Source organism: Rana temporaria, chromosome 8 (assembly GCF_905171775.1).
Source record: "Rana temporaria chromosome 8, aRanTem1.1, whole genome shotgun sequence".
In the NCBI taxonomy this organism is placed as follows: Eukaryota; Metazoa; Chordata; class Amphibia; order Anura; family Ranidae; genus Rana; species Rana temporaria.
In genome coordinates, this window is record NC_053496.1 from 146,326,426 (window position 1) to 146,354,197 (window position 27,772).

Sequence of the window (27,772 nt, forward strand, 5' to 3'; positions counted from 1 at the left end):
AAGTTATTCCATCAAATAGCTGGAATAGTAATGTTAAGTATGGCCATCGTTCCCGCGTCGAAATTTTAACATTTTACGTAGTTTGCGTAAGTCGTCCGTGAATAGGGATTTACGTCATTTACGTCCACGTCGAAACCAATAGGCCATGCGGCGTACTTTGCCGCAATGCACACTGGGATATGTAGGCGGACGGCGCATGCGCCGTTCCAAAAAAACGTTAATCACGTCAGGTCAACACAAATTAACATAGAACACGCCCCCTCAGCCTATTTTGAATTAGGCGCCCTTACGCCCGCTCGCTTTAGGCTACGCCGCCGTAACTTAGCAGGCAAGTACTTTGTGAATCATGTACTTGCCTCGCTAACTTACGGCGGCGTAGTGTAAACACGATACACTACGCCGCCGCAAAGTTAGGGCGGGCAATGTGAATCTAGCCCAGCCAAAGATGCATCCAAACTTGTTATTTCAGTTCATGAAACTTCAAATTAGGGTTGCTTCTATCTCCCTTGTGCAAGCTTTCTCTGACTTTGTTGGACAGCAGTCCACCTACAAGTTATTCCTGCAGCTATCTGTCTGCATCACCCCAGCTGGGTCATCCTACTAGGCCCCTTTCCATACGCCATATCTCTGTCGCTATGTCTTGCAGTTCCATTGCAGAATGGATTCTCCCACCCCCTACTTTCTGAAGATGAAGTGGGTCACAAGGTCCCCTATTTTTGCTGCTTGGCTATACATCACTTCTATCTCACATGATTAAATCAGACTCCACAATTTCTTGGCCCAGACACCCAAGTCCTGACCTGACCCTGTGTATATGGGTAATTGTTATGGCCAATCCTGTTTATTGAAAACAGAGATAACTGTAACAAATTTAAAAGTAACAATGAAACACTTCAGAATATTGAAAGCTGCATAAATAAATGATAGCTGCACAAACATAGATTTTTTTTTTACAGTAATGTCTTGTGAGCCAATTAGGGTCACATGTGGCTGAAAAGCATTGTCTCTATAAAAACAGAGAATTAAACTGAGAATCACTATTTCAGTAAAACTGTATAGACCACAGATACCTTTGATTATCCTCATAGGCAACATTCTTCACAGTGAAATGAGTCTGGTAACACGGGGGAACATCTGGAGGGATTCAAGACAAAGTGCCACCCCAATGGAACTGGAGTACTCCAAGTCTCCCCACAGTAACTGGGTCTTTTGGAGAAGCTGCAAGCTATTAGGGATGAGCTTCGAGTTCGAATTGAACTCATGTTCGACTCGAACATTGCCTGTTCGCCTGTTCGGCGAACAACGAACAATTTGGGGTGTTCGCGGCAAATTCGAAAAGCCTGCTAAAGTCTATGGGAGAAATCTAAAGTGCTAATTTTAAAGGCTAATATGCAAGTTATTGTCCTAAAAAGTGTTTGGGGACCTGGGTCCTGCCCCAGCGGACATGTATCAACTGCCGTTTTTTCGGGAGCAGTGAATTTAACCACTTGACAACTGGGCACTTAAACACCCTTAATAACCAGACCAATTTTCAGCTTTTGGTGCTCTCACGTTTTGAATGACAATAACTCAGTCATACAACACTGTAACCAAATGAAATTTTTGTCCTTTTTTTCCCACAAATAGAGCTTTCTTTTGGTGGTATTTGATCACCTCTGCGTTTTTTTTCCCGCTATTAATGAAAAAAGAACGAAAATTTTGTAAAAAAATGAATTTTTCTTCATTTCTATCATATCATTTTGTAAAAAAGTAATTTTCCTCATACATTTGGCCTAAAATGCATACTGCTACATATTTTTGGTAAAAAAAAAAAAAATTTGGATATTATTTAGTCTGGGTGAAAGTTATAGGGTCTACAAGCTTTGGTACCAATTTCTGAAAATTGAACAATTTGATCACACCTGAAGTACTGACAGCTTCTCTCATTTCTTGAGACCCTAACAAGCCAATAAAGTACAAATACCCCCCAAATGACCCCTTTTTGGAAAGTAGACATTCCAAGGTAGTTAATAAGAGTCATAGTTAGTTTTTTGAAGTTGCCATTTTTTCCCACAATTCTTTGCAAAATTAAGATTTTTTTTTTTTTTTTCATACCAATATTGTCATTATAACAGGTTATTTCTCTCACATGGCATGTATATTCCACAAATGACACCCCAAAATATATTCTGCTGCTCCTCCTGAGTATGGCGATACCACATGTGTGAGACTTTTACACAGCGTGGCCACATACAGAGGCCCAACACCGAAGTAGCAACTTCAAGCATTCTAGGAGCATAAATTACACATCTAATCTCTCAACCACCTATTACACTTTTGAAGGCCCTGGAGCACCAGGACAATGGAAACGCCCACAAAGTGACCCCATTTTGGAAAGCTAACACCCCAACGTATAATCTATGAGGCATAATGAGTCTTTTGAACAGTTCATTTTTTTGCAGATGTTTTTGGAAAATGTGGAAAAAAAATGAAAACGCATTTTTTTTACATAAAGTTGTCCATTTATAGGATATTTCCAACACATAGCATGTACATAGCAAAAATTACACCCCAAAATATATTCTGCTGCTCCTCCTGAGTATGGCGATACCACATGTGTGAGACTTTTACACAGCGTGGCCACATACAGAGGCCCAACACCGAAGTAGCAACTTCAAGCATTCTAGGAGCATAAATTACACATCTAATCTCTCAACCACCTATTACACTTTTGAAGGCCCTGGAGCACCAGGACAATGGAAACGCCCACAAAGTGACCCCATTTTGGAAAGCTAACACCCCAACGTATAATCTATGAGGCATAATGAGTCTTTTGAACAGTTCATGTTTTTGCAGATGTTTTTGGAAAATGTGGAAAAAAAAATGAAAACGCATTTTTTTTACACAAAGTTGTCCATTTATAGGATATTTCCAACACATAGCATGTACATAGCAAAAATTACACCCCAAAATATATTCTGCTGCTCCTCCTGAGTATGGCGATACCACATGTGTGAGACTTTTACACAGCGTGGCCACATACAGAGGCCCAACACCGAAGTAGCAACTTCAAGCATTCTAGGAGCATAAATTACACATCTAATCTCTCAACCACCTATTACACTTTTGAAGGCCCTGGAGCACCAGGACAATGGAAACGCCCACAAAGTGACCCCATTTTGGAAAGCTAACACCCCAACGTATAATCTATGAGGCATAATGAGTCTTTTGAACAGTTCATTTTTTTGCAGATGTTTTTGGAAAATGTGGAAAAAAAATGAAAACGCATTTTTTTTACACAAAGTTGTCCATTTATAGGATATTTCCAACACATAGCATGTACATAGCAAAAATTACACCCCAAAATTTATTCTGCTGCTCCTCCTGAGTATGGCGATACCACATGTGTGAGACTTTTACACAGCGTGGCCACATACAGAGGCCCAACACCGAAGTAGCAACTTCAAGCATTCTAGGAGCATAAATTACACATCTAATCTCTCAACCACCTATTACACTTTTGAAGGCCCTGGAGCACCAGGACAATGGAAACGCCCACAAAGTGAACCCATTTTGGAAAGCTAACACCCCAACGTATAATCTATGAGGCATAATGAGTCTTTTGAACAGTTCATTTTTTTGCAGATGTTTTTGGAAAATGTGGAAAAAAAATGAAAACGCATTTTTTTTTACACAAAGTTGTCCATTTATAGGATATTTCCAACACATAGCATGTACATAGCAAAAATTACACCCCAAAATATATTCTGCTGCTCCTCCTGAGTATAGCGATACCACATGTGTGAGACTTTTACACAGCGTGGCCACATACAGAGGCCCAACACCGAAGTAGCAACTTCAAGCATTCTAGGAGCATAAATTACACATCTAATCTCTCAACCACATATTACACTTTTGAAGGCCCTGGAGCACCAGGACAATGGAAACGCCCACAAAGTGACCCCATTTTGGAAAGCTAACACCCCAACGTATAATCTATGAGGCATAATGAGTCTTTTGAACAGTTCATTTTTTTGCAGATGTTTTTGGAAAATGTGGAAAAAAAATGAAAACGCATTTTTTTTACACAAAGTTGTCCATTTATAGGATATTTCCAACACATAGCATGTACATAGCAAAAATTACACCCCAAAATATATTTTGCTGCTCCTCCTGAGTATAGCGATACCACATGTGTGAGACTTTTACACAGCGTGGCCACATACAGAGGCCCAACACCGAAGTAGCAACTTCAAGCATTCTAGGAGCATAAATTACACATCTAATCTCTCAACCACCTATTACACTTTTGAAGGCCCTGGAGCACCAGGACAATGGAAACGCCCACAAAGTGACCCCATTTTGGAAAGCTAACACCCCAACGTATAATCTATGAGGCATAATGAGTCTTTTGAACAGTTCATTTTTTTGCAGATGTTTTGGAAAATGTGGAAAAAAAATGAAAACGCATTTTTTTTACACAAAGTTGTCCATTTATAGGATATTTCCAACACATAGCATGTACATAGCAAAAATTACACCCCAAAATATATTTTGCTGCTCCTCCTGAGTATAGCGATACCACATGTGTGAGACTTTTACACAGCGTGGCCACATACAGAGGCCCAACACCCAAGTAGCAACTTCAAGCATTCTAGGAGCATAAATTACACATCTAATCTCTCAACCACCTATTACACTTTTGAAGGCCCTGGAGCACCAGGACAATGGAAACGCCCACAAAGTGACCCCATTTTGGAAAGCTAACACCCCAACGTATAATCTATGAGGCATAATGAGTCTTTTGAACAGTTCATTTTTTTGCAGATGTTTTTGGAAAATGTGGAAAAAAAAATGAAAACGCATTTTTTTTACACAAAGTTGTCCATTTATAGGATATTTCCAACACATAGCATGTACATAGCAAAAATTACACCCCAAAATATATTCTGCTGCTCCTCCTGAGTATGGCGATACCACATGTGTGAGACTTTTACACAGCCTGGCCACATAGAGACCCAACATCCAAGAAGCACCATCAGGTGTTGTAGGGACACAAATTACACATCCAATTTCCTTACAATCTATCACATTTTTGAAGGCCCTTCATATTTCTAACACAGCATGTACATACCAAGAGTTACACCCTAAAATACATTCTGCTGAGTAATGGGTACAAAAAAAAAGGATTACCTGTGTTTTTAGTAGTGCAATTGTCCACAGGAGGAGAGCCCTGATCCAGGCAGCAGGCAGGGACGTGGTCAGCGACAATGAATGGAATTGTCCAGGCAGCAATATTGTTCATAGTCGGTACATAGCCAGCAGTGCCAAAATATTGGTCCTGGTAGTAAGGCCAGGAAAGAATGGGGACAGGGGTAGAGGCTTCTCCCACCCAAATCTCTTTGAAGCCTCCGGGCAACCAGACCCTAATCTGGGAATGAGAAAACTAAAAAATTAGTTTTTTCATCCAGAAAAAACAATTCTGGAGCCCCTCACATGTGTGAGACCCCTGTGTTCCCACTAGCATAGCAGGGTAAAAGATCAATCCAAGGGGCAGGCAAAAAACGTGGTCAAACAGTCCAGGGTCAATTCCAGAGCAGGCAGATGTAGGTACAGTTTAGGGTTAGGCAAAAGAGTGGTCGTATAACAAGCCAGGGTCAGTTCCAGAGAAAGCAGAGGTATTTTTAGCATTAGGCAAAATCGTGGTCGTATAACAGTCCAGGGTCGGTTCCGGAGAAGGCAGAGGTATGTAGAGTGCAGTGGCATAAGGGGTGTGGAGGAAAATGACAGGGAATTTGAATTTTGTTTACCTAATAATTTTCAATAGTGTGATAACGGCGGAAACATGCACCTAAACAGAGGCCTGGTTGGGAGGGACAATCGGGACAATAAACTGTTGTGTCTCTTCTGACTCCTCCTCTGGCGCACACCCGGCATTTCTTCTGACGGGCTGCACCTGTTCGACGGGGGGGGATTTTGTCAGGAAAGTGCCGTTCGTGAAGTCTGCTCACGCAATCAGTGCGAAGAATGTCTGGTGGCATTTCAGGGAACAAAAGGGCGGTGATAACGTCTTCTTGGTAGAGTAGATATGGAACGGGATTCTGTGTTGCTTTTTTGTAGATAACATAAGAGTTATAGAAGGCCAAACTGAAAAAGTAAATGGACACTTTTTATACCAGTGACGGGATTTTCGGGAGGGAAGATAGGGTTCAATCATCTGGTCATTGAAGTCTACGCCACCCATAAATAAATTGTAGTCGTAGACACAAGATGGTTTCTGCACTGGGCCGCTTCTTTGGGGACTTCCACGTAGGTGTCATTGTGGATGGTGGTGAGCATGTGGACATCTCGTCTGTCCCTCCACTTGACAGCCAATAGCTCCTGGTTCCGTAAAGACGTCGTCTCTCCTCGTCTCAGCTTCTGATTCAACAATTTTTGGGGGAAGCCCTTCTGTTTATTCTCACTGTGCCACATGCTGGGGTGTCTCTCCGGTAAAGATTTCTAAACAGGGGCAAGCTGGTATAAAAATTGTCCACGTAAAGGTGGTATCCTTTTCCAAGTAGTGGATAGATGAGCTCCCAGACGACTTTTCCACTTGTTCCGATGTATTCGGGGCATTCACGGGGATGTAGTTGGGAGTCCTTCCCTTCGTAAACAATGAAGGAGTAGATGTACCCCGTGTCTCGGTCACACAGTTTGTACATCTTCACCCCATATCGGGCCCTTTTGCTTGGGATGAATTGTTTGATGCCCAGCCTGCCGTGGAATTTTACAAGGGACTCATCTATTGATATATTTTGTTGAGGGGTATATAACTGGGGGAATTTTTCAGAATTTTTTTTTAGAAGTGGCCGAATTTTAAATAATTTGTCAAAAGCAGGGTCATTTCGGGGAGGGCACTGGGTGTTGTCATTATAGTGGAGGAACCGTAGAATCATGAAGTATCGGGATCTGGGCATACGGGATGAGAAGACGGGCATGTGGTGGATGGCTTTGGTAGACCAATAGGAGTACCCTTTGTTTTTTTTTGAGAAACCCATATTGAAGGTCAGGCCTAAGAATATTTTAAACTCCTCTACGGTCAGGTCTCTCCAATGAAAGGGGCGGGCATAGCTGGAATCGGGGTTGCTTACAATAAATTGCTGAGCGTAGAGATTGCACTGGGCCACAATAGATGACAATAATTTGTCTGTAAAAACTAAATGAAAAAAATCAATCAGGTCAAAATTATCGGTGTTCACCTGTACACCTGGTTGGGCGGTGAAAGGGGGGATACTTGATGCTCCAGAATTCGAAGGCAGCCACAGGGGGTTTTGAAGGCCATAGGGAAGGCTGGCATGGCCCCTATCCCTTTGGGGCAGAGAGGACACCCTACTGGTGCCTGACCTTTGTTGCACTGCTTGCGGGGTGGACGGCACTGCTTGCGGGGTGGACGGCACTGCTTGCGGGGTGGACGGCACTGCTTGCGGGGTGGACGGCACTGCTTGCGAGGTGGACGGCACTGCTCGCGAGGTGGACGGCACTGCTTGCGAGGTGGACGGCACTGCACTAGTAGTAGGCTGCTCCACGCCAGAACGCCTTCTTTTAACAGGCACAGGTTCCTCCTCTGAATCCGTATCAGACCCGCTTCCTGTTACGGGCTCATAGGCCGAATCGGAATCGGACAGAGACTCCTCGCAGCTGTCATCAGACGCCCATAGTTTCTGGAAGGCCTGCTCGGTGGTAAAAAATGTTTTTGCCATACTGGTGGCTAGTGAGGCTGGACTGCAGAACACTGGTGGGCACTAGTGGCACTGCAGTGGCGCAGGTGTAACTGATGGGCAAATGTGGCACTGGTGTGGCTCTGGTTGCACTGCTGTGGCTCTGGGGTCACTGATTAGCAGGCGGCACTGGTGGGCACAGGCGTCACTGCAGTGGTGCAGGTGGAACTGGTGTGGCACTGGTGGGGCACAGATGGCACTGGTGGGGCACAGATGGCACTGGTGGGGCGCAGATGAGCACTGGTGGGGTGCAGATGAGCACTGGTGGGGCACAGATGAGCACTGGTGGGGCACAGATGAGCACTGGTGGGGTGCAGATGAGCACTGATGGGCACAGGTGGCACTGATGGGCACAGGCGGCACTGATGGGCACAGGTGGCACTGATGGGCACAGGCGGCACTGATGTGGCTCAGATGGCACTGGTGTGGCACTGGTGTGGCTCAGATGACACTGGTGCGGCACTGGTTTGGTACAGGCGGCACTGGTTTGGTACAGGCGGCACTGGTGTGGCACAGGTGGCACTGATGGGCACAGGCGGCACTGATGGGCACAGGTGGCACTGATGGGAACAGGCGGCACTGATGTGGCAAAGATGACACTGGTGTGGCACTGGTGTGGCTCAGATGACACTGGTGCGGCACTGGTTTGGTACAGGCGGCACTGGTTTGGTACAGGCGGCACTGGTGTGGCACTGATGGGCACAGGTGGCACTGATGGGCACAGGCGGCACTGATGTGGCTCAGATGACACTGGTGTGGCTCAGATGACACTGGTGCGGCACTGGTTTGGTACAGGCGGCACTGGTGTGGCACAGGCGGCACTGGTGTGGCACAGGCGGCACTCGTGGGCACAGGCGGCACTCGTGGGCACAGGCGGCACTTGTGGGCACAGGCGGCACTTGTGGGCACTTATGGGCACAGGTGGCACTTATGGGCACAGGTGGCACTTATGGGCACAGGTGGCACTGATGTGGCAGTGTTGTGGCACTGATGTGGCAGTGTTTTGGTACTGTTGTGGCACTGGTGTGCACTGGTGTAGGACAGGTGGCACTGGTGGGGCACTTGTGGGGCACAGGTGGCACAGATGGCACTAGTGGGGCACAGATGGCACTAGTGGGGCACAGATGGCACTGCCTGGGGCACAGATGGCACTGCCTGGGGGACAGATGGCACTTCCTGGGGTAAAGATGGCACTGCTGGGGTAAAGATGGGGCACTGCTGGGCACTGCTGGGCACTGCTGGCACTTACTATGGTTGAAACAAATCTCTCTCCTCTTCTCTCACGCTGCAACGGTGTGAGGAGAGGAGAGAGATGACCTGCATGTGACCCAGCCGCAGGGTTTGTTTACAAATGTGATCGCGCCGTCATTGGACGGCGCGATCACGTGGTAAGGAGCCGCTTCCATTGCCTCCTTACCGCGAGTGCTGTTGCTGCGGGTCCCGTAGACCCGGCGAGCACCGGCGATCGCGTGTGCGCGCCCGCTCGGGCGCGCACAACTCACTCTCTGGGAGGACGTACATTGACGCCCTCCTAGAGTACAGGAACCGCTCTGTAGCCGTATTTTGGCTATAGGGCGGTTACCAACTGGTTAATAATGCTTAAAGTGAAACAATAAAAGTGAAATATTCCTTTAAATTTCGTACCTAGGGGGAGGTGTAAAGTATGCCTGTGAAATAGCGTATGTTTCTTGTACTTAGAACTGTCTCGGCACAAAGTGTCATTTCTGAAAGAAAAAAAGTCATTTAAAAATGACTCGCGGCTATAATGAATTGTCGGCTCCCGGCAATTCAGAGAGAATTCATTCATAAAAAAAAAAAAAGTGTGGGGGTCCACCCAAATTTAATTACCAGGCCCTTTAGGTCTGGTATGGATATTAAGGGGAACCCCGCCGTCAATTTAAAAAAAAATGGCGTGGAGTTCCCCCAAAAATCCACACCAGACCCCTTATCCGAGCACGTAACCTGGTCGGCCACAGAAAAAAGGGGGGGACGAGAGAGCGCCCCCCCCCCTCCTGAACCGTACCAGGCCACATGCCCTCAACATTGGAAAGACATCCCCATGTTGATGGGGACAAGGGCCTCATCCCAGGAACAAAAATTGTTTCTGGACAGCCGCACTCTGAACAAGTTGTAGCCTTTATTACAAAAAGGACAGCACTACAAGTCACAGCAACATAAAATAAACCCGACTTCTGACGCGTTTCGCACTGAAACTAGTGCTTAGTCATAGCGCCAACGGTGGTAATCCACTCTCAATCCCTGCTCTAACGTTGTCGGTATCCAGCGACAGGTGATCTCCTCTCCGCCGGGGTCCAGCGATGAGAAGATCCATCCAGGTCCGGGATCCAGAGCGCACGCATTGCCGGCCGCCTGTCTCCACCGAACACATTTTGGCCAATGACGCGGCTGGAGATAGTGATAGTTCTAATATAGATGAGGCGGGGCCACCCATCACGTGACCCCGTTCCCCTCTGAGGCACCCTCTGCTACATCACTGGGGAAGCCCAGGTTTTCCCCTTGCATCAGAGGGGGTGGGGTCACGTGACGGGTGGCCCCGCCTCACCTATATAAGAAATGTCACTAGCTCCGGTGGAGACAGGCGGCCGGCGATGCTGTGCTCTGGATCCTGGACCTGGATGATCTTCTCACCGCTGGATCGGAAAAGGGGGATCACCCGTCACTGGATACCGACAACGTTGGAGTGGGTATCGAGAGTGGATTACCACCGCTGGATTTTTTTTTCTTTTTAATAAATTACCTTTTTCCACTTATTTACACTTCCTTCGTGAAATGGTCGGGGTACAATGTACCCCATTACCAATTCACATGGGGGGGCAGGATCTGGGGGTTCCCTTTGTTAAAGGGGTCTTCCAGATTCTGATAAACCCCCAGCCCGCAGACCCCCACAACCACCGGCCAGGGTTGTGGGGATGAGGCCCTTGTCCCCATCAACTGGTACGGTTCAGGAGGGAGGGGGGCGCTCTCTCATCCCCCCTCTTTTCTGCGGCCGGACAGGTTACGTGCTCAGATAAGGGGTCTGGTGTGGATTTTTGGGGGAACTCCACGCCATTTTTTTTATTTCGGGTGGAGTTCCCCTTAAAATCTACACCAGACCTCAAGGGTCTGGAATGGATATTTGGAGGGAACCCCACGTAATTTTTTTTTTTAAATTGATGGCGGGGTTCCCCTTAATATCCATGCCAGACCTGAAGGGCCTGGTAATTGAATTTGGGGGGACCACCACACTTTTTTTTTATTTTTATGAATGAATTCTCTCTGAATTGCTGACAGCCGACAATTCATTTTAGCCGCGAGTCATTTTTAAATGACTTTTTTTCCTTCAGAAATTACACTTTGTGCAGAGACAGTTTTAAGTACGGGAAACATGCGGTATTACACAGGCATACTTTACACCTCCCCTAGGTACGAAATTTAAAGGAATATTTCACTTTTATTGTTTCACTTTAAGCATCATTAAATTCATTGCTCCCAAAAAAACGGCCGTTTTGAAAACTTTTTTTTGCATTGATACATGTCCCCTGGGGCAGGACCCGGGTCCCCAAACACTTTTTAGGACAATAACTTGCATATTAGCCTTTAAAATTAGCACTTTAGATTTCAAACGTTCGAGTCCCATAGACTTTAATGGGGTTCTAAAGTTCACACGAACATTTGGTATGGTTCTGGTGCGAACCGAACAGGGGGGTGTTCGGCTTATCCCTACAAGCTATTAGGCTCTGGCCCTGAACATGGTAAGTAAATAGTGACTCTGCTACAGTATTAGTGCTGGGAGGAACGCTAAGACAGCAAACCAGATTTAGAAGGCACCATTATGTCCAGTGGGTAAAGTAGCCAACTGCAGTTTTATTACTATAAAATGAGGCTTCCTTGACAGCCATACTGACATTTTAATGATGAGAGTAGGAGAAATGTTCAAGTGAATATCTAGGGTAGCTTAAACATTGCAAGCAACATTTACCATGTTACCAGTTGTGAGGCATTTGGCCGGCACTGAAATACCTACTAAGCTTTTCCTTTTTGAATCCATTGCTGGCCTCCTGAAAATTCTAGTTGCCTGGCTACTGCCTACTTTTTGAGTCATGGGCCCAAAAAATGCATGCTATAAAGAGTGTAACAATTTCTTTGCAGCAACTGCAAAACCACTGAAGCCAATGGATGAGAATGACAGCCAGGGAACAAACATTATCAAAGACAGAAGTCAGTAATGGCAGCCTAGATAATTCACTGGTGATAGGTGTAATTGAAAGCTTCAGTTACACAAATTAGTTTAGTCAGGGTAGCCATTGACTTCCCAAGGGCCAGTGGTGTGTACAGAGGCCAACATGGTCCTAAACACGTTTTGTGAATAGAGTGGGAAACAGAGGGAGAAATAGCCAAATGCTCTCAGTATTATCTTCGGTAAGTGGCAGGGAAATTGGTATGCAAAAAATGCACAAATCATTTGATCAAACCATGTGACTGATATCCCTGAGAGCAGGGGTGTTGCTAGGTGGCAAAAAGACCAGGGGCTTCAGCCCGAAGTCCGAAGCCGGAAACGGGAGGGGGGGGGGTTATGTCGGTTTTCAGGGTGGTGGAATTAGAGGTGTTGTATGTGGAGTAGCGTTATTTTGGGGCTGGGCAGTGGGGTTGTGTGACTCCCGCATTTTGCAGATCTGTCCCGGGTCCCGGGCACCTTCAATCCAGGACAATACAGTGTCCCGGAATGAAACTTACACAGCCACCTGATGAGCCAACAGGTGGAAACTGTCCATTTCCCAGCCCAGGGTGTTTGCCCTGCCAAATGCCCTGCAATGCACTGCGCCCAACCAGAGCGCAGTAAAAGCTGGTCCCCCCTCTCCTAGTCCATTCCAGACCCTTTGGGTCCTTTGGGGGCTTCCAGATTCTAATAATCCCCCTGCCTGCATGCCATCACAACCACCAGCCAGGGTAAGATAGGGACAAGGTGCTTTGGGGTGGGGAGGGGACAGTGCCCGAGGGGTTTGGTATGGACAAGGAGAAGGGGGCACTATGTTTTTTGTGCTTATTTTTTCAATAGCCGGATGCATGAAATTTAAACCGTGAGTCAATTTAAATGTGATTTGACTTGTGTTTTTAGAAATTTCATTTTTGCTGCAGCATGTTCCATACATGGTACACATGCACCACTTTACAGGCAGACTAAGGGCACCCCCCAGGCACTGTATTTAGAGGAATTGTTCATTTTTATTGTTGCACTTTAATAAGAATCACTGCTCCTGGAAATTTAATTTAATTGAATGTAAAAATTTGCATTGATACATGTTCGCCAAGGCAGTACCCGGACACCCCCCCCACATACCCCTATTATGGCCAATTACTTGCATATAAGCCTTTAAAATTGGCAAATTTTTGTGAAGAAGGGCGGTGTCCCTGAATGGCAGTTAGGAAATGTGGTCACCCTAACCTGTATTGACCTATCTGACCTACATACACTGACCAGTGACCTGCATGACCTAACACACACTGACCTACTGACAATGGCATAGATACACACACACTGACTTACCTGAGCTCAGCCATGGTGTCAGTCACTCGTCACTGTCAGAGAGGAGAGGAGCTGCCATGCCGAGGAGAGGAGCTGCCATGCCGAGGAGGAGGAGAGGAGCTGCCGAGCCGAGGAGCAGAGGGAGGAGAGCCGCCAGTCCGAGTAGGGACATTGTTCGGCGGCTGCATTTTGAAATTCCCGCCTTCTGGAGACTCTGCAGGCTATGATGGATGCACCATGTCACACGTCCCATGGTCCTCCTGGATTGGCGCTGCAGGCTCCAGAAGGCGGGACCTATGGCACTCGGCCGAACTCGGCTCCAGCCGCACTCGGCCAAACTCGGCCAAACTCAGCCCCAGTCGCACTCGGCGCACTTGGCCAAACTCGGCCCCAGCCGCGCTCGGCCGAACTCGGCCCCAGCCGCATCTCGACCACACTCGGCCATCAGATCGGTCCCGGGCCCCAGCCAACAATACAAATCATAAGAAAATAGATTCGGGGCTTTTCTAGGGCCTAGAGAGTAATCCTCTCTAATTTGAATCTATCTTTGCCATAGACATGAAGTCTATGGTATTTACCAATACATGGTCTTTCCTTCTTGACACATTATTATACATTTTTTGACCAATCAAGTAATATTTTATTTGAAATCTTTTTATTTTTTAAATCTATGTAAATGCCATGACTGCTTACTATATTCTGCACCTAAACCCCCGAACACAATTCCATATACATACGATCTGTGTGATTGCGATGCTGTGTCGAAGGAAGATGCAGGCCGTCCCTGCAAGACTCTGCAGTGCAGCGAAGCTCTGCAGCGGCCGTGGCCAGCTGTCCACAATCTCAGCACCCAGGTCAGAAGGTGAAAGGGGGGCAAGCTGTAAGTGGGAGTGCATCCCATCCTGATAGGAGAAAAAAGATCACACTCACTATATGCCTTTGTACCAAAGGAGCAATATTTCTCATGTAAACGGCTAAATAAAAACCTCATGAGGGTGGGCTCAATTTACTAAAGAATATGGTATGAAATAATTGGATCATGTAACACATTTTTTCCAATTATCTCATTCGATATTTATAATGTCAATTCACTGTCAGTTTATGCGGTATTTACCATACTAGTAAAGAATGCATGGTAAATTCCTGCATAAGCTGACTCTAAAGTCAATTCACTAAATTAAATAAATACATTAGTTGAATAAGTTGTGATCTAGCAATGCATTATTCAAAAAATATATTCAATTAGCGCTTCTTCTTAGGCCCCGTACACACGGTCGGACAAAACCGATGAGAATAGACCAAGGTTCAGTTTCATCGGTCCAAACCGACCGTGTGTATAGCCCATCAGTCTGTTTTCCTTCGGTCCAAAATTTTAAAGCATGCTTCAAAACCGAACCAATGGGCCGCTGCCCGATCGGTCCAAACCGATGGTTAGTACAGAAAAACATTGGTTCAAAACCCGCGCATGCTCATAATCAAGTCGACGCATGCTTGGAAGCATTGAACTTCGTTTTTTTCAGCACGTCGTGTGTTTGACGTCACCGCGTTCTGACCCGATCGGTTTTTGGAACGATGGTGTGTACGCACATCAGACCATCAGGCCACTTCAGCGGTGAACCGATGAAAACGGTTCGTCGGACCATTCTCATCGGTTTGGAACGACCGTGTGTACGGGGCCTTAAGCAGCCAACACCCACATCCTTTACAACCAGTAAATAGCATTGTTGTTAAGGAGTGGGGGCGGCCGTCGCATCCTTAACAACCATGACTCATCTGCTGTCAGTGGGTTTCCCCACTGACAGCAGAATGTAAACAAAAGAATTGCCAACATTTAATAATTTGAAAAAAATACAAGTTGGGTTCCCCCCCAATCCCCCTAAAGCATATTGTCCCCATGTTGATGGGGACAAGGGCCCCTCACAACCCTGAGTGATGGTTGTGGGGGTCTGTGGACAGGGGTCTTCATCAGAATCTGTAAGTCCCCTTTAACTAGGGGGCCCCCAGATCCGGCCTGCATGTGAATGTGTATTGGGTAAACGCCAGCTACTGACCTAAAAAAAAAAAAAAAACAACCCGCTCCGATGATTACCTCCCAATGACAGCTCCAATGCCACCCGCTACAAAATAAAGAGTGACAAGGTGATACCACCCCCTTATGACGTAATCTACGCAGCACCTGGGGGCATGTGGCTTGTTAAAGTTCAGTCGGGGCAGTGGCGCTTGCTCACCCCCTCTTTCCTGGCCAGCTGGTTGCATGCTCAAATAAGGGTTTGTATGGATTTTGGGGGACCCCATGCCATTTAAAAAAAATAATTGTGTGGGGTTCTCCTTTAAATCCATGCCAGACCCGGCTGCTGTTTTTTAATAAATGTTTTATTTTAAATGGCCGCAATTCTTTTGTTTGTATATTGCTCTCAGTGGGGTTCCCTGCTGACAGCAGATGAGTCATGGTTGTTAAGGACAGTACTGCCCTAGTAACCAATATAACTCTCACCTTTATTCTTTTCACTCTTTCTTAGAAGAAAGACAATTAGAAACGTCATCTGGTTCATTGAACATGACAGGCACAACCTTGAGAGCAATTTCCTTAGAATGTCTGCATGATACATTATTTTTTCTTGCATTTTCATTTTCAAACATAGCAAAACACAGAGAAAATAAACTGTGTTCAGTAGAACCTTTTCACATGAATCCATTGCATTGCATTACAATGTATTGGGGAAGATCTTTTATGTTGCCCCTTGGTGGTGTTGACCTGCATTTTGTCATTCAAATCACTCATTCAAATCACTCTTAATGCAATGCATATCAATACACGACAAAGGTGTTGCGTGTGAAATTCGTACGAAAATTCTTTGATACGATTTTCGAAACAAAATTATTTTGAAATTCGAACCCTGTATGGAATCCTGCTATGAACTACGCCTAAAGCCGGCCATACAGGGTTCGAATTTCAAAATAATTTTGTTTCGAAAATCGTATCAAAGAATTTTCGTACGAATTTCGCACCGTTAGTGGGCTGCAGCAACAGCCGATTTTCGTGGGGCAATCAAATTTGAGGAATCGGACATGTTGAAAATATTTAAAAAAAAAAAATCAATGATGGGAGAATCGTGCGAGAAAAAAAAAGCGCATGAAAAGAAAATTCCCTGAGAGAAAAGAATATTCACGGCCACGAAAATTATTTTCTGTAGCAACATGAAGGCTTGGTCGGCCGAATTTTGAAAATCCATGGTGGCATAATCGGATCACAAAAAAACGAAACTGATTTTGAAAATATTTTTTTTTTAAATTCGACGTGTATGGCCTGCTTACACTAACATGTTGCACCCCAATGCAACTCCATATGTGCACGTCAAAAAGTAGGACGACCTATTTTTATTGTGCTTTGAGATGTGTTACCGCCCATTCATATTGACTGGGCTCCCTAATGCCTTAAGACTTAAAGGATCACTAAACAAAAAATTTTTTGGGCTAAATAGCTTGCTTTACCTTATAGCAGTCTTGATTTCATGTCCTCATTGTCCGTTTTTGCTTTGAAGCAGCTGTAATCCTTTGCTGAAATCCTCACTTCCTGGTTCTCTGGCTCCACAGATTCATTTTAAAAACAAAACACTGCCCTGGATTTGTTTGTTTTTGTTCTGTGTGTCTCTTTACTTCACATAAACATGAAATAAGTTTAAAATCGAAAGTGAAACTAGAGGCACATTATATGATAGAATTTAATCTATTTTTCATCATTTTTAAAAGGAATCAGTTAACTTTTATGTCTCTATACCCTGTAAACAGTCATTTCAGCAAAACATTTTTTTTCCTTTAGTGACCCTTTAAGCCTGCAGGGATCCTCAAACTACGGCCCTCCAGCTGTTGCGGAACTACACATCCCATGAGGCATTGTAAAACTCTGACATTCACAGACATGACTAGGCATGATGGGAATTGTAGTTCCTGAACACCTGGAGGGCCGTAGTTTGAAGACCCATGCTTTAAGGCATGGAAATGCATGCTCTACATTCTGGTATGAATAGAACTAATACTGCTATGTGTTTTCTCCTGACTTGTAAGGCCTAGTACACACGAGAGGATTTATCCGCGGATACGGTCCACCGGACCGTTTCCGCGGATAAATCCTCTCGAGGATTTGCGAGGATTTGGATCCGATGGAGTGTACTCACCATCGGATCGAAATCCGCGCCAAAATCCCCTCGCGATGACGTGTCGCGCCGTCGCCGCGATGATGACGCGGCGACGTGCGCGACGCTGTCATATAAGGAATTCCACGCATGCGTCGAATCATTAGGACGCATGCGGGGGATCCCTTCGGACGGATTGATCCGGTGAGTCTGTACAGACCAGCGGATCAATCCGTTGGGATGGATTCAAGCGGATAGATTTGAAAGCATGTCTTCAAATTTCTATCCGCTTGAAATCCATCCCAGGGGATAAAAATCATCGGAAACAGATCCGCTGGATTGTACACACCAGGGGATCTATCCGCTGGAGCCGGTCCGCGGATCAATTCCAGCGGATGGATCCTCTCGTGTGTACGGGGCCTAAAGGTTTCCCTTTGAGCATACTTTCCTTTTTCATATAGAAAATAGAATAGAATAAAATTGCACTAAAATTACTGCATATTTTTATTGCTTTAATACCTGGGATTGGAATTCTGTTTTGAACGGAATGGCTGTTCACGATCTTATCTTAACATTTCAACTTGGAATGACTGATGTAGGAATGTGTGTCTGTAAGAGAAGGTTCTCATTGCCCTTAGCAAGAAATCAGAAGCTATATTTAATTTCCAAACCTACATTGCTAAATAATAGCTAGAAGCTTATTGGTTGTTATGGACAATAAGAACTATTTCTTACTGCAGACTTTTCATACATTAGCACCTATGAGATTTGCGAGAGCTGTACCCAAAATAATGCAAAAGTGGGCATAATGGGCCAGATTCACAAATAATTGCCCTGGCGCAGCATATCAGAGATACGCTACGCCGCTGTATCTTACCTGGCAGGATTTCGAATCCAGGAAGATTTTGCGCCGTAAGTTACGGCGGCGTAGTGTATTTCTCGGCGCGTATTTCAAATTGGGCGGGTAGGGGGCGTGATTCATTTAAATGAAGCGCGTCCCCGTGCCGATTGAAATGCGCATGCTCCGTTTCGAAATTTCCCGCCGTGCTTTGCGCGAAATGACGTCGCACCGATGTCATTTTTTGAACGTAGACATGAGTTACGTACTTTCCTATTCACGGACGACTTACAAAAAAAAAATTCAAAATTCGACGCGGGAACGACGGCCATACTTCAACATGGCAAGTCTATCTATACGCCACGAAATAGCAGCTTTAACTATACGCCGGGAAAAGGACCTTCGTGGATCAACGGAAAAAGAAAATTAGCATACCCGACACGGAAAACAACGCAAACTCCACCCAGCGGGCGACAAAGTATTGCACCTACGATCCAAAGGCGTACGAATTTCCATTGTCGGTAGAGTAACTCTTCCTCTATAGTAGTAACTAATCTTCTTCTCCTTTATTATTGCAGGTAAATAATGGATTCCAGGCAGAAACAATGCGCCATCATTGAGTTCTTGAGAAAGAAGGGGTACAGGCTATTAGAAATCCACAGAAAGCTACAGAATTTTTATGGAGATGACACATTGAGATAGGTAATGTCTTGTTATTGGTGACTCTTGTCAATGTGTCATCTCTGTAAACACTGTAGCCTTCTGTGGTTGTTGCAGAGCCTGCACTCCTCCTTCATCAAGAACTTCATGATGGCATATTACTTCTGCTTGGAATTCATTATTTATTTGCAATGACAAAGAAGGATTACTATCAGGGCTCAAGTCCTGCGGGAACGCGTGGGAACGGAGTGCCTGCACTTTTTTCACAGCAGGAACGCAGTTCCCTTTGCAGGACTAGAGCAGCCGAGAGCAGCCCAGCCGCCCGAGCCAATCCTTCACTAAGCGGCGATGCCCAGCTCGAGTCACTGTCACTTTAGAAAAAGTTCTTTCTAAATCCCGCCATAACTCGCGGCAGACCTTCGCAATGTCTCCTTGGAACAAACATGTCAAAAGCATGGTTAGGTGTTGGCAGGGCTGGACTGGGACAAAAATTTGGCCCTGGACTTTTTCCAGACTGGCCCACTTTGACATGTCTCTCCCATGGCTGCTGGACAACACCGGCACCCCCCCCCGCGCCCGGCCACCCAAGCCCCCTCTCCCCCTTCACTAGCCGTTCTACTTTATTAGAGTAGAACGGCTGGTACTGGTATTCTTATAGGCAGTACCAGTGGGGAAGCTAGACATTATTTTAGCCGGGGCAAAGAACCAGTTCGGTGCTCCCCCTTATGGGACAAGATTAGGCAGAAGTGAGTAACTCCCAAGCCATAGCTGTTGAGGGAGCTGTCTGTCCCCTCCCCCATGCTCCTCTGTCGTTGTCCCTGCTCCTCTGGTCCTCCCCCTGCTTCTCTGTTCCCCCCAGGTGCTCCCCCTTATGGGACAAGATTAGGCAGAAGTGAGTAACTCCCAAGCCATAGCTGTTGAGGGAGCTGTCTGTCCCCTCCCCCATGCTCCTCTGTCGTTGTCCCTGCTCCTCTGGTCCTCCCCCTGCTTCTCTGTTCCCCCCAGGTGAGCGCTGCGAGGAGGGAGAGGAGGTGAGCGCTGTGGGAAGGGAGAGAAAGAAGAGTGGAGGGGGGCGGCGGTCTGCTGTCACTGAAGCCGGCCCACTGAGCCATCAGCCCACCGGGAAACTCCCTGTAGTCCCAATGGCCAGTCCATCCCTGGGTGTTGGTGAGGTATCTGGTGTTTTTTTTGGGGTGATTTTGGTGGCTCTGCAATACCCCATTTTTTTGGTCTATTAGCACCTCTGCTCAGCAGATCTTCAGCTCATCAGTTTCCTGGCCAGTAGATGTCCCATTCAGACATTTCTTAGCTCAGTATTACCCCCGGTTTAGTAGATCACCACTTCGGGCTCAGCAGATGCTTTGTGAATTGAAACGTGTAACTGTTATAATGTAGGTGTTATCCCAATTTGGTTTCAAAAGTGTAAATACATTTAAAAATGCTTCATAAGGAAGTGCTCAGCTCCAGCAATATGCCTGAACAAAAACCTGTTTCTGAACTTCTGTTTTAAGTGCCTATTCCTGTGACACTTCCCCTCATCCAGTTTTTAAATGCCTTTTAACGTGAAGGCCCTTGACCACGATTCTTGCTGCCTACCCCAGCCACTGACTGTTTTTTATGATCAGATTCTTTTTACCAGCTGTCAGCTTTTGCCAGTCCAGCTACAACCTGGGAGCAATGTGCAGCAAAGCTTATCATTTCTTGAGGGGCACCCTGGAAAACATGGGGTGGTTCCTTAGACTCTGCCCCTTGGCCCTTTTTAGGGCCTACATTTTGCTGGTTCCTTAGACTCTGCCCCTTGGCCCTTTTTAGGGCCTACATTTTGCTGGTTGTTGGCTGTGAAAGAGGGAAGTTTATTTATATTTCCTCAGCATACAACATAATGCTGAGGAATATTAATAAACAGGTTGTAGATTGGAAGGGGTTAAAGGGGACGTACAGCCAAAGCTCATTTGGCTGTACTTCTCCTGTAGATCACAGGAGTGAAGTTCGTTTTGCACTACTTTGACCGGTTTTCAGCAGAGACCGGATGGAAGTCCACTCTCGGCTGGCATCACAGGATCAGTCCAGGCTCGGGCATCATCACGACCATAGAGTAGGGATCCGCCCAGATCCCTGCACCGGAAGCTGGCTCAGCCTCTCAGCGAGCCGCTGAGAGCCTGATCCGGCCGATTCCTCCCCCTCCACAGACCAGCGCTCCAGTAAGTGAGGAGGGGCAGGGCAGAGACCTGTTGACTGACAGTCACCAGCTCTCTGCTCACCGAGATGCTCATGCTGCATTTACCTAGGTAAGTATGATTCTAAAAAAAAACATACTTCTCTTTAAAACCACCTGAATAAGGCCCTGCGTGGCGTATCAAAACACGTTACTCGGCATCCCATTGTTTGCAAAGAGTCTGGCTCAAACATATATGTTGCAGCAAGTCATGGCTAAGCGTTCAAGTACACATTTGTATCCATCAATGTACATCAAGGGGCCCATGAAAGTCAATTGGAGTACTTAAAACTGCTGGTCATATGACGTCCAGTCAGGATTACTGAACCACCGCCCAGTTGTCATTTTGCTACAGGCCGGGCTGGAAGTGGTTAATGTACATTGAAAGGATTTTAACAAACTTTATTGAAGAGTCCCATCTTTTGTCATTCTAAAAAAATCCCTGTGTTGTTTGTCTGTGTCCATGTGCTAAGTGAATCTAATAGGCGTGGTTAAAAAATTATTAATCAGCTGCTGTACCTGCAGGGCTCTAATGAGGAAAAACAGGGCCTACATCTCTTTAGATGTAATTTCCTCCGACTGGGAGTATCTCACCAACATTTTTATTTTTGTTGCAGGGGATCCCTGAAATCTGACGTGTATCTTAGTGCATAAAATCAGTGAGCCAATCACACAAGCAGGAAATTATGTTTCTAGGGGGGGATTCTGTACACATTGGCCCAGATCCACAAAGCACTTACGCCGGCGTATCTCTAGATGCGCGGCGTAAGTGTATATATGCGCCGGCGTAACTATGCGCCGTATCCACAGAACTAGATACGCCTGAAAATCGGCTTCTTCCGACCGACGTAACTTATCTACGCCGGCGCAGCGTGGGCGCATATATATACGCTGGACGCATCTGGCGCTCCCATTGATTTCCTATTCAAATATGCAAATGAGGGAGATACAGCGATCCACAAACGTACGTGCGCCCGACGCGGGCTACGCACGTCGCGCGTAAGTTGTACGTCCGGCCTAAAGTTACCCCTCATAAAGCAGGGATAAATCAGCAGCAGACATGCACAGGTCAGCCGGAGAGCAGATTCAGCAGCACCGTTACAGACGATCTGAGCATCCACACTTGCAGGACAACAATATGTATGCCAACATGCCAGGGGCATCCATGGTCATAGCTATACTACTGGCTTCACAGGCGCGTAGGAGGAGGGCACGGGAGAGGTTATACCGACCGCGCCGAAACGTCTTTGGCATGGGGGAATCGGAGGTGTATTGCATCTTCAGATTCAGCCCTGATGCCATCCTGGAAATAGCCACAACCCTGCAAGATGACATCACCAGCAAGACAGATCGCTCACAAACAGTGGAGCCACTGGTCAAGGTACTGGCAACACTCCATTTCCTTGCCAGTGGCTCGTTTCAGCGTACAAGTGGAGTTGTGGCTGGGATGGCACAATCCTCCATTAGCAGGTTGTCCCCGCAATCCTCAGACGCATGTCCCACCACATTATCAGACCCACCCAGGAGCACCTGCGGCAGAAGGCAATGCATGATTTCTACAGTATTGCAAGATTCCCACGCACCGTCAGGGCCATTAATTGCACACATGTGGCACTACGGCCCCCCCGTGCCACAGAGCACATATACCGTAATCGTAAGCATTGGCATTCCATCAACGTATAGGTGATAGCCGATGCCCAATGCCTCATATGGCACGTCTGTGCCAAACACCCAGGATCCAGCCACGACAGCTACATATACCGTCAAAGCAACATCCCAACAGAATTTGAACAGAACGTGTACGGGAACAGCTGGCTGGTTGGTGAGTGACATGGGTGTCAGGCATGACTGTCCGACCCCATGATGAAGACATCACGAGGGGCACATGCACGACTAACATCCTCCTGTCTATTCTCTTCCAGGTGACTCTGCATATGCACTTGGGCCCCATCTCATGACTCCATTCCGGGATCCCCAAACCACAGGAGAGAGAAGATACAATGATGCACACATACGTATCAGTGCAGTGGTGGAACGCACCTTTGGCCTCCTGAAGTCCCGTTTCCGATGCCTGGATAAGTCCGGGGGGATCCTGTTGTATTCCCCAAACTTTGTGTGCCAGTTCATCGATGCATGTTGCATGCTGCACAACTTCGCCAAGAGAAAGGGCCTGGAGATTGAAATACGTGATGACCTGACCCCCGAACCAGACATCCCCCCCCTGACCGAGGCTACCCCATCTGCTGAGGGAAGAGCAGTCAGGAGATGCCTTACAGTAGGCATCTTTGCACGTTAAACACACACATTCATCATGGCACAAGGAGAATGCACGCATGCACACCACTGTGGTCCCTAGCTCACACACACCACATCCACATCACATTGGATTAGCCCAAGTCCACCATGCAGGACTTGGGAGCAGCAACGGCACGCCAAGGCTCCAATTATGTCGCTGTCCATTCATACCACATTCACACGGTCGTGGGGATGACTTCTCCCCAACGACCGTGGGTGACACCCCTTTGCTGGCAGGAATGTCACCCCCACATTCACACACCAGTCACACTGTAGCTTGCACTACTGACCGTGTGCTGGTCCAGGGTTTCTCAACTCCAGTCCTTGAGGCGCCCCAACAGGTCATGTTTTCAGGCTTTGCATTTTTTTGCACAGGTGATTTGATCAGTTTCACTGCCTTAGCAATTACCACAGCCATTTCATCTCAGGGAAATCCTGAAAACATGACCTGTTGGGGCGCCTCGAGGACTGGAGTTGAGAAACACTGTGCTGGTCTACCAAAAAATAAATAAAACTCATAACCTGAGTATTCAAAAAAAATAAAAACACGCAATCATCTGCTCTGTCGTGGCCCACGCCTGGTGCCACGGCCATGGCCCCGGCTCCTCATGGGGGGGAAATCAGGAGGAGGAGGAGGAGCATCCCCTGGTCTCTCCATGGCTGGCTGCCTGCCCTTAAACGACAGGGCGATATGGGTGAGGACCGCATTGGTCTCGGCCTGAAGCAGCCTTGACTGCCTCCCCTCCGCCTGGATGGCAGCAGTATTTTCATGCACGGCCTCTGCCAGGGTGTGGACCTCTTTCACGAGTCCTGCTGTGGTGGCCTGCAGATCCCCCAGGCAGGTGACCACAGCAGCACAGTTGGCGTTCACATCCTGGACACTCTCATTAATGGTGGCATAGGAGGCCATGCTGTCTGCCACTCGCTCTATCTGGACGGCAACCTCACCCAGATGGCGGGTCTGGCGTGCCTGTTCCCTCTTGAGGTGTTCCGGGAGGAACTCAGACACCCCCCTAGTCTTCCTGGTCGCCTTCCTGGGGCCAGAAGAGGCTTGGGGCCGTCTAGAAGGGGAGCCCCTTGAGGGGGGTGACCTGTTGGGGGAGGACCCTGAGGGGCTTCCCCTGATGGAGGTGGAGGTCTGAGAGGGCCCAGCCAAAGGGGGAGACTCCTCCAAGTAGAGGCAAACCTCATTATCACTGGTCACCGTCTCCTCAACCACCTCCTGAGTAGAGGTGTGGCCACTCCCCTCCACCGATGACTCACGGCTTCCCAGGGGGTCAGACTCAGACTGATGTTCGGGGGATGGTGTGGAATGGCCACCGGCATCAGATGGCCCCGCTCCCTCCTGCACATCTGTGGATGACACAAAACATTCACATGTTGGTGGAGCCACACACTTGTCACATGTTCCCTTCCACCCCCACACATGCTACACACCAGATAGAAGATAAAACACACTTACCTGTCCTCAAGGCATTCTCAATGGAGTCAAAGCCCTCCACTCCCTCCACTTGATGCCTGTGGAGACACTGGGCAACCACCTCCAGTGCCACTGGCATGAGCCCTCATCTTGGCCAGCTTACCTCGGACCAGGCGACGCAGGTCATTATATTTTTTTTTGGATGTCGTTGGAGGTCCTGACCTCGTATCCCAGGGCATTGACATCTGCCGCAATCTGCGTCAGGATCTCCATCTTCCTGGCCTTACCTACCTTACCTCGACATGGCCCTGATTATCACATCCTTTTCCTGGTCAGAAAAGTTAAGCTTCCTCCTCTTCTCAGAAGCTGGAGCAGACATGGCTCAAAAAAACAACCAGCAAAAAGTACCTTGCTTCAGGGGGGGAAACAAGCGGATGTACTTTAGCGCTCGACGGGCGCATGTCTGGGCGTATTTATGCCCTGGGCGTATCTCAGGGATTACCCCGGGCCTAGTTCTGAGCATGCCAGAGGTGCGCGGGACGTAGTCCGCGTAACGGCGCATGCGCCGTTTGTTTAGCCCTTCATTTGCATGGGGTCACGGTTCATTTAAATGGAACACGCCCACTGACTTCCTACTTAGAATTACGCCGGCTTATGCCTATGAATTTACGTTGCGCCGGCGCAACGTTGGAAGGAAATGCTCTGAGGATACGGTGCTTGCCTCTCTGAGTTGAGCCGGCGTAGCGGAAATGAGATGCGCTACGCCGGCCTATATATGCGCCGATGTACATGGATCTGGCCCATTATGTGTACAGAACAAACACCTCCAGGTAGCCATATTGCATTTACAGAAAATTATGGCGCTGCAGATTTAAAAGGAAAGGTAATTTTTAATAATAACATTAAATTACAATATGACCTATGTAATTGTATACGCTATATTCTTATTTTTTTTATTTGATATTTTTTGTCCCCACAAAGTGGAATTACTCTTTAAAGCAGCACTAAACCCTCATATTCCTTTCAGCCAAAGGTGACAACTGCCATGGTGACACCATCCATTTGATAGTTTGACAGTTTGGTTGGGAGCACAAGCAACTGCGAGAGTTATCATTCATGGCATGCCTTAAATGTAGCTGCTTTTTGAAACCGTTAAATTAAATTTAACCACTTAACTCCCGGACCATATTGCTGGTCAAAGACCAGAGCACTTTTTGCGATTCGGCACTGCGTCGCTTTAACTGACAACTGCGCGGTGGTGCGACGTGGCTCCCAAACAAAATTGGCGTCCTTTTTTCCCCACAAATAGAGCTTTCTTTTGGTGATATTTGATCACCTCTGCGGTTTTTAGTTTTTGCACTATAAACAAAAATAGAGCGACAATATTGAAAAAAAATATTTTTTACTTTTTGCTATAATAAATATCCCCCAAAAATATATAAAAACATTTTTTTTGTCAGTTTAGGCCGATACGTATTCTTCGTAAAAAAAAAATCGCAATAATCGTTTATTGATTGGTTTGCGCAAAAGTTATAGCGTTTACAAAATAGGGGGTATTTTTATGGCATTTTTATTAATATTTTTTTTTTACTAGTAAAAAGCGATTTTTTTTCAGTACTGCAACATTATGGCGGACACTTCGAACACTTTTGACACATTTTTGGGACCATTGGCATTTTTATAGTGATCAGTGCTATAAAAATGTATTGGATTACTATAAAAATGCCACTGGCAGTGAAGGGGTTAACACTAGGGGGCGGGGAAGGGGTTAAGTATGTTCCCTGGGTGTGTTCTAACTGTAGGGGGGTGGACTCACTAGGGGAAATGACTGATCTTCTGTTCATACATTTTATGAACAGAAGATCAGCATTTCTCTCCCTGACAGGACCGGGAGCTGTATGTGTACACACACAGCTCCCTGTTCTCGCTCTGTAACGAACGATCGCGTGTGTCCGGCGGCGATCGCGCGCATGGGGGGCGAGCGAGAGCCGACGTTATACTACGTGCTCTCGCGCTGGGGAACCGACCTGCCGCCGTAAAACGACAGCGGCTGGTCGGCAACCGGTTAATATACTAAATACTATCATTACACATATTAATTGCATACAGTTATTTGAATACAAGATTTTTCAGGAGCATGAAATGTGTGCTAACAAGAAAACATCTTTCTGACCTTAAAGGAGTTGTAAATAAAACATTTTTTTTGCTGAAATGGCTGTTTACAGGGTATATAGACATAATAGTTAACTGATTCCTTTTAAAAATGATTAAAAATAGATAAAAATCAATCATATGATGTACCTGCAGTTTCTAGTTAAATTTTTGCATGTTGTTTCCTGCCTGTGCTGTACAGAGCCACAGAGCCAATACAGGGCAGTGATGGTTTGGAAAACGAAACTGATTGGTGCTGAGAGGTTTTAGACACACAGGCCCAGATTCAGGTAGATTTGAGCAATATTTGCGTGGGCAAAGAGCAAAGATTTTTCTCTGCGCCCACGCAAATATTTCGATTTGCCCAGCGATTCACGGAGCAGTAGCTCCGTAAATTGCGCGGGCGCTATGCTAATTAGCCCTGCGTAAGGGCGTCTAATGTAAATGATCCCGCCGGGGGCGGGAATCATTTAAATTAGGCGCGCTCCCGCGCCGAGCGAACAGCGCATGCTCCGTCGGGAAACTTTCCCGACGTGCCTTGCGGCAAATGACGTCGCAAGGACGTCATTTGCTTCTAAGTGAACGTGAATGGCGTCCAGCGCCATTCACGAATCACTTACGTAAACGACGTGAAATTTAAATTTCACGAGCGGGAAGCGCAGCTATACTTTAGCATTGGCTGCCCCTGCTATTAGCAGGAGCAACCTTGCGCTAAAGTCGCCGTACGGAAACTCCGTACCTTGCGTGCGCAGGGCCCGCGCAACTTTTGTGAATCGGTGGTAGTATGCAATTTGCAT

At 46.8% G+C, this 27,772-nt stretch overlaps 1 protein-coding gene across 6 annotated transcripts in view; it reads right to left on the reverse strand.

The window, feature by feature from the left end:
• Positions 1 to 27,772, reverse strand: part of LOC120909154 (calcium-binding protein 2-like) — a 335,054-nt gene that overhangs the window by 41,049 nt on the left and 266,233 nt on the right. For 3 of the 6 annotated variants that reach the window (XM_040320853.1, XM_040320852.1, XM_040320855.1), the window contains exon 2: positions 14,001 to 14,165. The exons of the other annotated variants lie outside the window; for them this stretch is intronic. In XM_040320853.1, coding sequence (XP_040176787.1) covers positions 14,001 to 14,165 — 165 coding nt within the window. The remainder of the gene's footprint in view (positions 1 to 14,000; positions 14,166 to 27,772) is intronic. 6 annotated transcript variants of the gene reach the window in all.